The sequence below is a fragment of the Grammomys surdaster genome, unplaced genomic scaffold (genome assembly GCF_004785775.1).
Source record: "Grammomys surdaster isolate TR1022 unplaced genomic scaffold, NIH_TR_1.0 125408, whole genome shotgun sequence".
Lineage (NCBI taxonomy): Eukaryota > Metazoa > Chordata > Mammalia > Rodentia > Muridae > Grammomys > Grammomys surdaster.
The window spans coordinates 175,182-189,953 of record NW_021620278.1 but is presented as its reverse complement, the minus strand read 5'-3'; the positions used below and the strand labels follow the sequence as shown (position 1 = coordinate 189,953).

Genomic DNA, 14,772 nt, shown 5'->3' with positions numbered 1-14,772 from the left:
GAGAGAGAGAGAGAGAGAGAGAGAGAGAGAGAGAGAGAGAGAGAAGACAGAAAATCTGAAACCTTGATAACTAAATCAGATGTTAAACATAACTCACCTTTTGTACTTTCAGGCTTAGAAACTGTGGTTCTACATATTGGGATAACAGATAAATAGGAACAGCTGTTCTGTTCAAGATGCCAGCCAAAACGGCAGCAAAGCTGAATGGTGAAGCCAGAAGACAAGCAAGCACTTTACAGACCCACCAACAGACATTCTCTACTCAGGAGCAGCTCTAGTAATCTAACAGCAAATCCAAGTCCGGATATAACAATGTCCCGTCCGAGAGGAATCAAATCAGGTGACACTGGCTGCATGGTGCCTTTCTGTGGAGTGAAGACATGAAGAATGGCTGTCTTCACAGACCTGTTTCTCTATGGAATATTTTTAACCTTTTGATATCAAAGAATGAAAGGCTTGAGGTTTTGTTTTATTATTATTATTTAGATTTACTTCTTTTTTGTGTGTATGTTTTACCTGCATGCATGCACGTCTGCATAAGAGTCAGTTGCCTTGAAACAGGAGTTATAAAGAGTGAGAGCTGCCATGTGAGTGGTGGTTACTGCACCTGGGTCATCTCGGAAGGGCAGCAAGTCCTCTTAACCACTAAACCATTTCTCAGGCTCTATTTCTATTTAAGGGAATTTTGTTTGCTTGTTTGTTTGTTTTTGGTGCTTTTGTTGTTGTTTTTTTCTTCTTTTACCATGTGAGTCTAATTTTGGTAATCAGGTTTGACATAAAGTGTCTTTTCTAGCTGAGCCATCTTCTTGACTCTGGGTTTGAGACCCAGGCTGTCCTCTCACTATGTAGCTCAGACTGTCCTCAAACTTCTACTCCACTAGCTTTTACATCCACAGTGTTAGGACTACAGGCCAGAGCCTCCAAGTCTGGTGTTGTTTGCTATTGGTTTGGTTTCACGTTTCAGTCTGGGTAAACAGACTAAATTCTTTGTTACATCTGTTCCCTAAGGCCTAAGGCAGTGCTCACTCACTGGGAAGTGTCCCTGTTTGTGGTGTGAATTCCCAAAAGTTTTGAAACTCACTTGGATTTTACAATTGAATTTCACTATTTCCCTTTAAATTACTAAACATAAGGAAAAACAAACCTCCTTAAGAGGCTTGCTGGGTGGAGATTCAAATGTCAATCAGCTAGAAGCAGTTTGCATTGGGAGTTTCAGCTGTGAAGGGGAGGTTTGAGTAGCAATGTGTTAAAACTGCAGCAGAGCCAGAGAAGAAGCTGTCTGGGAACTTGTCACAGGCAGCCTGGCTTGGATAGAAAGCTCTCTGTCCCATCTGGTGAGTGGCTCACTTCCACTGACACCCTTCTGCTCCCTTCCCCGAAAATGAGGCCCTTGGTAGTGTCCCCTAGAATCCTGCTCCACTGAGGTTGGAGGGTCAGGTCACTCCTTGAGTCAGGAGTTCTAAGCTAGACTGGGCAATATAGCTGGGCTGGAAGAGGTGCTGGAGAATTTCAGCACTGTCTACAGCCAATCTCTGCTAGCCAAATGTGCATGCACTTGATATGTTATGATCATGATTCAGACTCTTAGGTGAATAGAATATTTTCCTGGTTTTGTGACATTCTTGTTATGTATCCCAGGCAGAGCTGAAACTCACAATGGTTCATTTCCTGCACTCTGTATTATATGAATGCCTGGAGCCTGTGAAGCCTAGGAGAGTGTTGGAATTGGAACTGTAAGCCATCATGTGGCTGTTGAGAATTCAATCCAAGCTCTCAAAGCAGCCAGCTCACTTAGGCACTGAGCTATCCCTCCACTTCCTGACCCCCTGTTTTTGAGGATCTCACTATGTTACCCTGGCCTGGCCTTAAATTCAAAGATACCAGCCTGCCTCTGCCTTCCAAGCACTGCTGTGGTTAAAAGCATTGACAAACATGCTCAGCCTTGCCTAATCATTTTAATTTCTGCTTTTCACTTATTTTACATTATTATTATTAATTATTTTGTTGAGAACACAGTCTCTACACAGTCCTGATTGTCCTAGAACTCAATAGAGAGACCAGGCTGGCCTCAATGAGATCATCATGTTTTTGCCTCAGGAGAGCTGGGGTTAAAGGCAGGATCCCTCCCCTCCCCCGACACCTAGTTATTTACATTAAATTTAAAGCAAGACTTTAGTGGCACAGACCTGTAAACTTGCAAAACTGAGCCAGGAAAAATATGAGTTAGAGGCCACCACAAAGTAGATAGGGAGACTCTCCTTGTTAGGAGAAAAATAGTAGGGATATGTTGTGAAATGCTGTCTTGGTGCCCATGACTCATTAACTGCTTCATCACATCAGCTGTGGTTACTTAACCTTCCATTCTTGGAGGGACACTAGACCCTCACCTGCGGTGCACCCATGCCAGCTGTGTGCATTTCTGAACTAATCGCTCCTGGTCTCAGGAGACTGAGTATGTTGGAGGGAAAGGTTAGCTGAAGGAAGAATTCCATCTTTGCAGCTATGGGATGTCATGTTGGGGTGAGACTGTGTTGTTACTATTTGGGGACCACTTAGGTCCCTGTATGTAACCTAACCCATGATCCTGTATAAAAATCTGATAAGTTCATTGGCTGGCCAAGTCGAACTTCAGTGGGAAGCTCCCATGTCACCATTGGTGGTTTACCTGGGGTGACAACTTATTAGTTCACATCTGCCCAGGGTTTAGAGTCCGGTTGACCTTGGCATTGTACACAGTAGGCAACTGCTCCACCACTGAGCCACATTCCCAGCCTAATGTGCTTATTTATTTCATAATGTTCATGCACTGCTCAGAGATGCCAGAAGAGGGCCCTGCATCTATTGGAACTGGGGTTACAAATGACTGAGGTATCTATGTAAGTGTTGGGCATCAATCTGGGGTCCTCTGCAGCAGGAAGCATGCTTCATTCTAGTCTTAGGACTGGTGTCACGAAGTTGGGCAGCATTTGGTTCATGTTTGGTAGATTCCTGGTGACAAAATAGCATTGCCTTATTATATTTTCAAGAAAGAAACACTAGAAAGGAAGGGGTTAATGACTTTGCAAGTTTGTAGAACGAAGCTGTTTAGGGAGCTACAGCTATAGAGTTGAAAGTTCAATGAGGACAGAAATCCAGTCACTGAGAGACTTATAACTTGGAACTTGGAACTTTGTTTTCTGAGATGGTGGGGGTGGGGAGAAGTCTCACTCTGGAGTCCCACATGGGAATCACTATGGAGTCTGGGCTAGTCTCAAGCTCAGGGACATCCTCCTGCCTCAGCCTCATAAACTAGTTTTACATGTAAGCAGCAGCAGTGAAAATGTACACTTTTTATTAAAACGGACAGAAAACTTCCAGATGTGATATCACACACCTTGTATCATAGTCCTTGGGTGAGAGAGGCAGGAGGATCTCTGAGTCTGAAGCCAGCCTGGTCTATATAAATAATTCCAGGCCAGGGCTAGATTAAGAGAGGCTCTGTCAAAAAAAAAAAAAAAGAAGAAGAATAAAATAAAATTTACAAAAACCCAAGGCAAACAATTTGTTTTAAAGATTTATTTATTTTGCTGGGCAGTGGTGTCGCACGCCTTTGATCCCAGCACTTGGGAGGCAGAGGCAGGCGGATCTCTGAGTTCGAGGCCAGCCTGGTCTACAGAGTGAGTTCCAGGACAGCCAGGGCTATACAGAAAATCCCTGTCTCAAAAAAAAAAAAAAAAAAAAAAAAGATTTACTTATTTTATATATGAGTATACTGTTGCTGTCTTCAGACAAACCAGAAGAGGGCATCTGATCCCATTACAGATGATTATGAGTTACTATGTGGTTGCTGGGAATTGAACTCAGGATCTTTGGAAGAACAGTCAGTGTTCTTAACCCCTGAGCCATTTCCAGCCCAAGGCAAACATTTTTCAAGTCCTCTCATTTTGGAGTTGAGAATGCAGTACTGCACAAGTTATATGATCCTAAATTTTAAACTACAAAATTTACTGAATTGGAGTATTATTATTATTATTATTATTATTATTGAGATGGGGTCTCTCTGTTGAGTTCAAGATCAGCTTGGACTACAAAGAGAAACCCTGTGTGTGGGGGTGAGAATGGGGGCTTTCTGTCTGGAAACCAGGCATGTTGGTCCATATCTTTAATCCTAGCACTGGGAGGCAAGCAGATCTCTGAGTTCAAGTCTAGCCTGGTCTATCTACATCTTTACAGAGTGATTTTTCATTTTGACTACATAGTAATAAGACTCAGCCTGGGGCTGGAGAGATGCCTCAGTGTTTAAGAGCACTGACTACTCTTCCAGAGGTTCTGAGTTCAATTTCCCAGCAACCACATGGTGGTTCACAACCATCTGTAATGGAATCCAATGCCCTCTTCTGATGTGTCTGAAGACAGCTACAGTCTACTCACATAATAAATAAATAATAAATAAATAAATCTAAAAAAAAGACTCAGCCTGATAAGTAAGTACACGCATACATACATATAAACATAATAAGGCTGGGAAACATACACAACATTATATATAGATATACACACTGGTAAAATGCCCATGCACATAAAAAGAAGTATTTAAAACACCTTAATTTAGATGGTTGTGGGGACAGATGCATTTTATCTCACCAATCAAGTGGAAGAGGCATTTTGAGTCTAGCCTCCAAAGTGAGTTCCAGGATAGCCAGGATTTCACAAAGAAACAAAAACAAAACAAAAAAGTCCATCTTAATTAATACAAACAAGCCTCTTGATTTTGGTGTCCTGTAGATCTGTGTTTTGAGTTTGAAAATACTGTTCTGCTGACTTCCCCTTCTTCATCATTGCCTACTAACCCCAAGATGCCTGAGCAGGACACCAAATGTCTGCATCATCAGTGCACTTGATACTCTGTGGATTCAAATATTTGCTGCTGCTTATCACAAATGAGGAAGCCTTTCGGTTCTGCAAGAAACATTAGAGCCTCCATGTCAGATAAATTGAACAAAATATTTAGTTTGTGTACACTTAATATTTTCACGACTGGTTGGAGAGATAGCAAGTTAGGTTAAAGTTAATATATCTTGAAGTTTCATGTAGCCCAAGCTGATGTCCAGTTTGCAAAGTAGTTGAGGCTGCCCTTGATCTCTTGATTCTCCTATCTTTCTTTTGAGACAGGGTTTCTCTGTAGCTCTAGCTGTCATGGAATTCCCTAGGGAGACCATGTTAGCCTCAAACTCAGAGATTCACATACCTCTGCCTCCTAAGATTAAAGATATATAGCACCATGACTGCCTTTAATTTATTTCACGTGTATATGAGAGTTTGCCTTCATATATATATGTGTGTGTGTGTGTGTTCCACATGTGTATCTGAGAAAGTAAGAAGAGTGCATTATCAGATTTCCTGGACCTGGAGTTACAGGCAGTTGTGAATTGACAGGCGAAGGCTGAGAATCAAATCCAGGTCCTCTAGAAGAGCAACAAGTGCTCTTAATTGCTGAGCCATTGCTCTAGCTCTAGACCTCCTGTCTTTCAAGTGTTGGGAATACAAGCCTGTGCCACTCCTCTCAGGAATGCAGGGTCTTGAGTGGAGGTTAAGAGAGTCTAAGTTAGCTTACAGGATCCTCAGGACTCCCTTTGCACTGACAAGGATGAGGATGAAGTGGGCTATGGCCAACGATGCTTGAGAGAAGATAGCTACTGCAACCAGCAGTGTATGCTTTGAGTTTAAGCTCAGTGGAACCCAGAGTGGAATGAGCAATGACTGTAGCCCTGTGAAGAGTGAGAAGGATTCTCTAAGTCTTAACATAAAAATAGATGTTCTTTTTTAGACGCTTCTCCAGGATCTTTACCCCTGAAGAACCACCAAAATGAGCAGCAAGCCCCTACTCACTCTTCAGGAACTGGCAGGACAGAACCTTCTGAGGAATGAGGCCTTGGCCCTCACTGCTTTGGAGGAGTTACCCATACTATTCTTACCACAACTGTTGAAGCAAGCCTATGATGGCGGTCATTTTAAGGTCCTGAGGTCAATAGTGTCTTCCTGGCCTTTCCCCCGCCTCCCGCTTGGAGTTCTGAGGAAGAGGACACTCTACCTGGAGACTCAATTACAGGTTGTCTTAGAGGAGATTGATAAGCTGCTTATCCAGGAGGTTCGCCCCAGGTGAGGAAGACTTAGATACACGCAGAGGGTAACCCAGAAAATCTAGAGCAGAGATGAAGGGTGAAAGGATGGGGTGGAGAATTCTGATGCCATCAACTTAGAGAACTACAGAGGATTTGGCCATTGCTGTGCCATCTTGGAAAGGGCTATGGAGTGTGCAGGACTCATGTTGGATACAGCAGTGGCTGAAGGACTGCCTCTGCTTTCCACAGGTACTAGAAATGGGACAGGGACATGCCAAAGTCCATGGAAAAAAGTGAGACACAGAATGGAAGGCTAACTTCAGGAATAGAATAAAGACACACTTTAGGGAGCTGGAGAGATAGATTAGAGGTTGAGAGTACAGGCTGCTTTTCCAAGGGTCCTGAGTTCAATTCCCAGCAACCACAAGGTGGCTCACAACCATCTGTAGTGGGATCTGGTCCTCTCTTCTGGTTTTCAGGCATATGTGCAGGCAGAACACTACATAATAAATAAATCAATCTTACACACACACACACACACACACACACACACACACACACACACACACTCTTTAGATATCGTCCCCTTGCCTACCTTGTTTTTCTGTTTTACCCACAGGAAGTACAAACTAAGAGTGCTGGATTTACGGTCCGTGGGACAAAACTATTTCGATGTGTGGCCTGGGTCCATGGATGACTGGTTACCCAAGACCACTCAAGCAGATCCTTGCTGTTCTAAGACAGTAGTAGTACATCCCTTGAAAGTAGTAGTGGACTTGTATCTCAAAGATAGAGGCCAGAGTAGGCTGTTCTCCTACCTTGTTCAGTGGGCTGATAGGAGGAAAGGGTTGTTACAGCTGTACTGTAATGAGCTTCAGATTTGGTCACCATCCCATCAAAACTACAGGAAGCTCTCACAAAAGGTGAACCTGGAGCATGTAGAAACACTGGGCCTGCATTCCTCCTGCAGTCCCTCCTTCTTGCTTAACTTGGCTCCTTACCTGCGCCAAATGAGAAACCTTCGTAAACTTGCTCTCTCTAACATCCATGAAGAGAACTTTATCTCCCCAGAGAAGAAGAGGCGTATCATCACCAGGTTCACCTTGCAGATCCTTAAGCTGGAGAGACTCCAGAAGCTGCATCTAGATGCTGTCTGCTTCCTTGAGGGATACCTGGACCAACTGCTTGGGTAAAGACGTGCTCTGCAAAGCAAAGCAAAGCCTTATTCCTTTACATTAGCGGATGCTTGAGTCCCTGCAGCCACTGTAGATTGACAGTACTTAGGCATTAGCATATCAGGGTGTCATTCTCACATCTGCTCTGGCCTGGAGAGAAATCTCACATAATCACTAATGGAAAGATGCAGGTCTAACCTGGGCTTGGTGATCTTCAAAGAGATGTGTGCTGAGAAACCCATTAGAAGTCAATGAGATCTAGGGAGTGGCTTCTGTTTTTTTTTTTCCCCCTTAGCTAGTGTGTTTCAACTAAGAGGGGAAGAGACAAGTGAAGAGGGTGTTGTTACAACTAACTGTATTAGGCTCCCATCTGTGCTCTATTCAGCAGGCATGTGAATGGTCACTTCAGCTTGTCTACAATTTCTCATATAGGAAACACTGGAATTTTTCTTTAAATGTAATGGTGCTATTTTTAAAAATATTATCCTATAGAAATGGAGAAGAATTTCTAAGAGTTCTTAACAGGCATTTTCCTTGGCACCATGCTGAAGTGTGAATCATTTTGCCTCTCTTGATTCTGACTGGCCTATATATTTTCATTTTCCTCATAGCTAGATTTAGTGCAGGCTTATTCATAATGGTAATATCTGAAGTCTTTGAGCGCAAATTAAAGTTTGCCCTTTTTGAAGAAATCGCGAAAATTGGCTTTACAGATGTTTTGATATTTTATGTGTATATGCGTGAGTCTGAGTGTTGGTTTGTATATTGTTTTGCTAGTGGAGCTCAGATGACGTCATCATCAATTTGATCCCTAGGTATTGTTTCAGGTGAGCTACCATGTGGGTACTGGGAACTGAACCCACATCCTTTCCAAGAACAGCAAATGCTCTTAACTACTCCAGTCAGACTCTAGCACCCAGCAGGTGCAACCTTCATCACTGTAGTCTAAGCAATTTATTGTGTGGGTTTCAGGAAAATGTGGATAGAGAGCTTCAGCTCTTGTGGAAGTCAAAGGACAATTTGCAGGAGTCAGTTCTCTTCCTTCTATCATATAGATCACAGGGATGAAATATAGACTGTCAGCCCCTTTGGGGACAGGCATCTTTATCTGCTAAGGAGTCTCACCCTGGAATAGGCTGGGTTTGTTGTTGGTTGTTTTCTTTCTATTTGTTTTTTTTTTTTTGTTTGAGTTTCTGTGTGTGTGTGTGTGTGTGTGTGTGTTTTCAACAAGGTTTCTTTATGTAGCCCTGGGTGTCCTGGAAATCCTTCTGTAAACCTCTGTATATATTATGGCCTCTAACTAGGAGCTCTGCTTGCCTCTGTCTCCTGAATGTTGTGATCAAAGGCATGCATCACCACCACCCAGCAGGCTCTTTTAAAAATGACTTCTTACTATGTGGTCCAGAATGACCTTGAACATGTTGTTTCTTTTGTCTCAGCTTTCTGGTGTCAATATTACAGTTGTGTGTTGGAACACTCAGCTTTTTTTTTTTTTCAAGATAGGTTCTCACTTTGTTGCTCTGGCTGTCTTGGAACTTACTGTGTAGACTAGGCTGGCCTCAAACTCACAGATATTCACTTGCCTTTCACTTCCAAGTGCTAGGACTAAAGATGTGCACTACTATGACTAGTTACCATACCCAGCTTTAATGTCTTTTAGCCTGGATAGGTGATGAGTAGCTGGGAATGTGTGGTAGTGAGGTTGGGGAGGTACAAAGGCATGAAACACTGGACAAAGACAGGATTGCTGACGGTATGGTTGGTCAGTGGGTGCTGCAAGGCTTTTGCCAGATTTTTGTTGGGTTAGTCCTTTCTGTGTGATCCTTGCTTTTTTAGGTATGACTTGGGTCTTGCTTGACAATGAGGGAAGTATGTGCAGTTAAGGATGGCAGCAGACCTTAGTACAGATTTTATTATACAGACTCTCATGTAGCATCATGGGTACTGATCTGTCAGAGTTATAAAGATTTAGGCCCACATGGTCCTCCTCTATTATTATTGGCCATCTTCCTATACTAGCCATCAATTCCAAGAACTGTTTGCTTTTTTTTCTCATTAGGTCCGTGAAGACCTCGTTGGATGACTTGACAGTAACCCACTGTAATCTCTCAGTATCAGAATGGAACCATCTTTCTGAGTTCCCATGTGTCAGTCAATTGCAGCAACTGAATTTGGAAAACGTCAGATTGACTGGTTTAAGTCCTGAACCCCTCCGAGTTCTGTTAGTAAAAGCTGGACCCACCCTGGTGGCCTTGGATTTGGAGGACTGTCACCTTGAGGATAGCCAGCTCTATGCCGTCCTACCTGCCCTGAGCAGGTGCTCCCAGCTCACCAAGTTCAGTTTCTATGGGAACCAAATCTCCATGCCTGCCATGAAGGATCTACTATACCACACTGCCAGATTGATACACCTTAGGCTGGAGCTGTACCCTGTCCCTCAGGACAGCTATGACTACAGCGGTACTCTCCACATGCAAAGGATGCAACAACATTGTGATGAGCTTATGAATCTACTGAAAACCATTAGGGAGCCAGGCAGGGTCTTCTTTGGTACTGACCGCTGTGGTCAGTGCTGCAATCGATATATCTATAACAAAACCACTATGTGTAACTGTCGGAGCTCTTACTAGCTGTATACAAATATCAAAAACCATGGGGGACAGTGGGAGATGAAAGGCAAGGCACAGGTGTCTAGTAAGGGGACACACAACATATGGTTTCAGGTTGCTTGTTGACTTGTTGAAAGTCATGAGAGTGGGTTTGGGCAAGATGGATATAGAAGGGCAATACCCCAGTATAGTGATTATGTCATATTTGGAACTGGGAAATGTGTATCTTTCCTATCTGTATAATTAAGAAAGTTGTGTGGACAGCCACTTGAAATAAAATATACAGAAGTTGCTTCACATGCTCTCCCTCATTTTTCGGGGGACTCTGCTACATCTCAATTGTGTGGCTGGTTGTGGCAGATACATGAACCCAAGGTTGTCAACTAAGGATTGCAGTAAACTCTGAGGAGAGTGTACTGAAGACGCAATCCAAGATACTTTAGGACATGAGGGACAATAGGCACATCGAAGGAATTGACATAAGAGAAAAAGGTACTGGGGTTTAAGCCACAGTTTTATGGGGCTGTATTTCAGGGGCCATCCAAACTTTTAAAACAATTTAAACAAATTCTCTAAAGATTTATTTTGGAGTATCAGTGTCTTGCCTGCATGTTTGTATATAATGGCATATATGTTCCTGGTCCCTGTGGAGGCTGGAAGAGGGGATCAGACCCCATGGAATTGGAGTTAACATGGAGTTGTGTGCTGCTATGTGGGTGCTGGGAACCATACCTAAGTCCTCTACCAAAGCAACAAGTGCTCTTAACTGCTGAGTCATTTCTCTAGTCCCATAAAATTTTCCAGATTCATTTTGTATGTGGGGCATGGTGGTATGTGTTTGCAGGTAGAGTTTTGATTTCTAGGCCAGCAAGGGCTACAGAATGAGATTCGTATATAAAATCTGAGTGTGTGACATGAGTGCAGGTGCTAAAAGAGGCCAGAAAAAGTGGGATGTGGGAGGATGCTGGGTGGGATGGGGTATGCCTGTGCATATGAGCATCAGTGCCCTTGAAGTCCAGAAGATGATGATGTAACTTTAAAGTAAAGCTGGACTTAGCAGGCAGTTGTGAGACACCTGTAGGAATGTTGGGAGCCTAACACTGGTCCTCTGCAAGACCAACAAGTGCTTTAACTGCTGAGTCACCTGTGCAGTCACTCCCCTTCCCTCTTTAGTTTCTATACTCCAGGCAGGAAACTTAATTCACTTTTTTTATATGAGTGGGTGCTTGGTGGCCAACATGAGTGTGGAGGTCAGGGAACAAGGTGTAGGAGGAGGTTCTTTTTCCACCTTGTGTGTCATGAAGATTGAAACAAGTCATGAGTCTAGACAGCAAGTATCTTTTCCTGCTGTACCATCTCCTGACCCACAAAACCTTTTAAAATACTGCTTATATTTTTAAATTTTTTCCTTTGAGATTTCCATGCATGGAATGTAACATTCTTTGACCATCACTATCACCCACTTCCTCCCAACTTCCTGGACCCAACACATTTCCCATCCTCTTCTCAACTCCACTCCCTTTAAAAGAGACATAGTCCTGGGAAGGACAGAGAGTTCAGAGGTTAAGAACACTTATTGCTCTTGCAAAGTATTCAGGTTCTGTTGCCAGTATCGACCTGATGATTCATAATCTCCCGTTTCATGGGACCCAACATCCTCTTCTGGATTCCATGGGTTCTAGGCACACATATGAAGCTCATGTTTTATGCAGAAATAAAACACTCATACACAGTGAATCCAATTATTGTTACCTGTAATAACATTTATATGGGGCCATCCATTAGATCATGGCCAACCAGATGTTCAAAGAAAAGTGAGGCTCCTTTACTCTGCAACAATCATGCTAGTAGTTCTTCTGCTAAGGGTAGGAATTACAGGACCCTCCCTTATCCGTATGGAATTTCACCACCTTGATCTCCTGTAACTGCCTGTAACTACAACAGCCATGGGACCTCATTTCACAGTACTCTCCCCTACCTTCTAGGTCTGCTGATCATCTGCTGTGAAGTTCTTTAAGGGCAGGAGTGTGCTAAAGTTGTGCCATTTAGGGATAAGTGATTGGATCAGTTGAGTTTCATAACTGAAGCCCACTGCAAAGAGAAACTTCTAATCAATGTTCAGAGCAGCACTGATCTATGGTTATAAAAATGTTTAGGATAATGGCTCTTAACATTCTGTCCTGATGCTGTGACTCTGATACAGTAGTCCCTCATGTTGTAGTGACCCCAAACCAAAAAAATGTTTGAACTTCATAACTAATTTTGCTATCGTTATGAATCATAATGTTCTTATCTGTTTTCTGATGGAGAGACTTGTGAAAAAGTCCTTCCCACAAGTTGAGAACCACAGGTTTAAAGACGGGAAAATTTTCAGTTTTTAAGGCATAGACGGTCCTTATAGAAGACTCAAATTTGGTTCCCAGCACCCACATCAGGTCATGCACAGCTGTCTGTAACTCTAGCTCCAGGAGACATGATATCCTTATCTGGCCACAGAAGGCACCCACAGACAAACACATAAATGAATCTTTAAAAGAAAATACACACACACACACACACACACACATACACACACACACAGTTTGACAAGAGAACCATTAACTGAAATAGCAGTAGATTAGCTCTCCGCCTGTCTATGACTTTCATAGCTATGAACGTTTTAGCAGCTTTACAGTATCCAGCAAACATTTCCTCTGGAGCAGGTCTTGAGTTCTGTCTCATAATGGTCATGGTCATGCCACTATTACACCAGGAAGAATTGTAGCACTCAGAATTTACAAATGGGGAATACTATTGATGTCTCTCCTCAGCAGTCTGAGTTCCGTCTTCTGGAGCTGTGAAAGCTAGCTGACAGGAAGTTCCCCAGCCCCAGACTGATTTCTCTCTGTCCTGTAACCAATATGTGTGTTGTCTTCTGCAGTAAATGCCATCTTGCTATTTAGGCATGATGGACACCCAAGGGCAGTGGCAATAGCCTGCTTCTTTTTGAGGGCCTCCCTGACCAATACCTTGGGGAGTTAGCCAATGTCTGGCACTGAGATTTTTCAGTAACTCATGTCTTCTGGTGCCAGCATTGTTGAGCCATGCAGAATTCATCAAACAAATGATTTTTTATTGGTTTGTTTGTTTTTAAAGAAAAGATGTGGTTAAGCACACCTATGATGGCTTTTTGTTGTTGTCCTTCCTTCCCTCCCTCCCTTCCTTCCTTCCTTCCTTCCTTCCTTCCTTCCTTCCTTCCTTCCTCTCCTCCTTCTCCTCTTTCTCCATTTTCTAAGAGACAGGGTTACTTTGTATCATCCCAGCTGTCAGTAAACTAGCTCTGTAGAACAGGCTGGCCTCAAACTCAGAGATCCACCTGCTTCTGCCTCTCCCTCAGTGCTGGGACTAAAGGCAAGTACAACCATTGCCCATCAAGGGATTTGTTGTTGTTGTTAATTAGATCATTTGAAATGGGAAGACACACTTCCTTTTTTCCTTTATTTATTTATTTTCTCTTTACTTATTTAACACATCCTGATCACAGCCTCCCCTCTCTCCACTCCTCCCAATGCACTCCACGTCCCCTCTCTCCCAGATCCACTGCTCCTCCATGTCCTTTCAGAAAAGAGCAGGCACCCAAGTGATATGTCTGAACATACACAGCAAGATACAATAAGACCAGGAACAAACCCTCGAGGCTGGACAAGGCAACCCAGTAAGAGGAAAGGGGTCCTAAAAGTAGACAGAAGAGTCAGAGACACCCCACTCTCAGTATTAGGAGTCCCACAAAAATCGCAGGATAACTAATCACGTCATGTTTGCAGAGGGCACAGCTCAGACCTATGCAGGTTCCATGGCTGCCACTTCAGTCTCTGTGAGGCCTTATGTGCTCTTTTTAGTTGATTCTGTGGGCTATGTTCTCCTGGTGTCCTCAACCTTTCTGGCTCCTACAATCCTTCCTACCCATCTTTTATGGAGTACCTCTTGTCTAATGTTTAAATGTGTCTCTATAACTGCTCTCATCAGCTGCCGGATGTGATGATGACTGGGCTAGGCACAAATCCTAGTCTCTGAGCCATCCACTTTCTGGTTCTTGGTCATTCAGGTAGTGTTGGTCATGGGCTTCCTCTCACGGCTTGGGCTCCAAGTTACACCAGTTATTGGCTGGCCACTTCCACATGCTCTGCACCACCATTGCCCCTGTACATCTTGCAGGTACTAAAGGTATGGGTCAAAGGTTTTGTGGATGTTTCCCTGTCCCAGTCACAGCACTGGGAACCTTTCCAGATTATTGATTGTTTATTTTGGCTCCATGTCATCCATTACTAGAAGTCCTGCTAGGGTCACCAGCAGGTTCCAGGAAGTTTCTACTGCTCTAGGTTTCCACATTGCTTACTAAATGCCTCTCTATTCTAATTGACTCCAGCCACTACTCTCTCCCTCCCCACCTGATCCCCCATGTTCCCATGTCCACCTGCCCCCAACCCACCCAAAAAGTCTATTCTATTTTCCCTTTCCAGGGAGATGATGCCCCTTGGCAGAGCCTTCCTTATTAGACCCTGTGGAAATGTGTGTTGTAGTGTGATTATCCTTAACAGCTAATACACTTATAAGTGAGAACATATTATTTTTATCTTTCTGGGTCTGGGTTGCCTCATTCAGGATGACTGTTCTATCCATTTGTCTGCAAATTTCATGAGGTCATATTTTTTCTTTCTTTCTTACTTTCTTTTTTGTTTACTATACACTTATTTAATTAAAAGGGTAAATATTATGAATTAACCAAGCTGCTTACTTGAAGTACAAAATAACATGATTCAATATGAAAATAAGAAACTGTCTACAAATCTCTGACAGTAATGAATTGCAACATACAAATGCATACATGCGTCATACAGAGCAACAGAC

The 14,772-nt window shown here is 43.1% G+C and overlaps 1 protein-coding gene across 1 annotated transcript; it reads left to right on the top strand.

Annotated features, from left to right (window-relative positions):
* Positions 1-5,845: 5,845 nt before the first annotated feature.
* LOC114637725 (PRAME family member 20-like) lies at positions 5,846-9,906 on the top strand. Its single transcript, XM_028785992.1, has 3 exons — positions 5,846-6,138; positions 6,721-7,290; positions 9,336-9,906. Exons 1-3 carry the CDS (start codon positions 5,846-5,848, stop codon positions 9,904-9,906), a joined length of 1,434 nt encoding a protein of 477 aa, XP_028641825.1.
* Positions 9,907-14,772: the final 4,866 nt, after the last annotated feature.

Excerpts from the sequence above, each read along its gene's own strand:
- LOC114637725 (XM_028785992.1), top strand. The coding sequence starts at position 5,846 with ATGAGCAGCAAGCCCCTACTCACTCTTCAGGAACTGGCAGGACAGAAC. Across the intron at positions 6,139-6,720 it reads ATCCAGGAGGTTCGCCCCAG|GAAGTACAAACTAAGAGTGC; the intron begins GTGAGGAAGACT and ends TTTTACCCACAG. Across the intron at positions 7,291-9,335 it reads TACCTGGACCAACTGCTTGG|GTCCGTGAAGACCTCGTTGG; the intron begins GTAAAGACGTGC and ends TTTTCTCATTAG.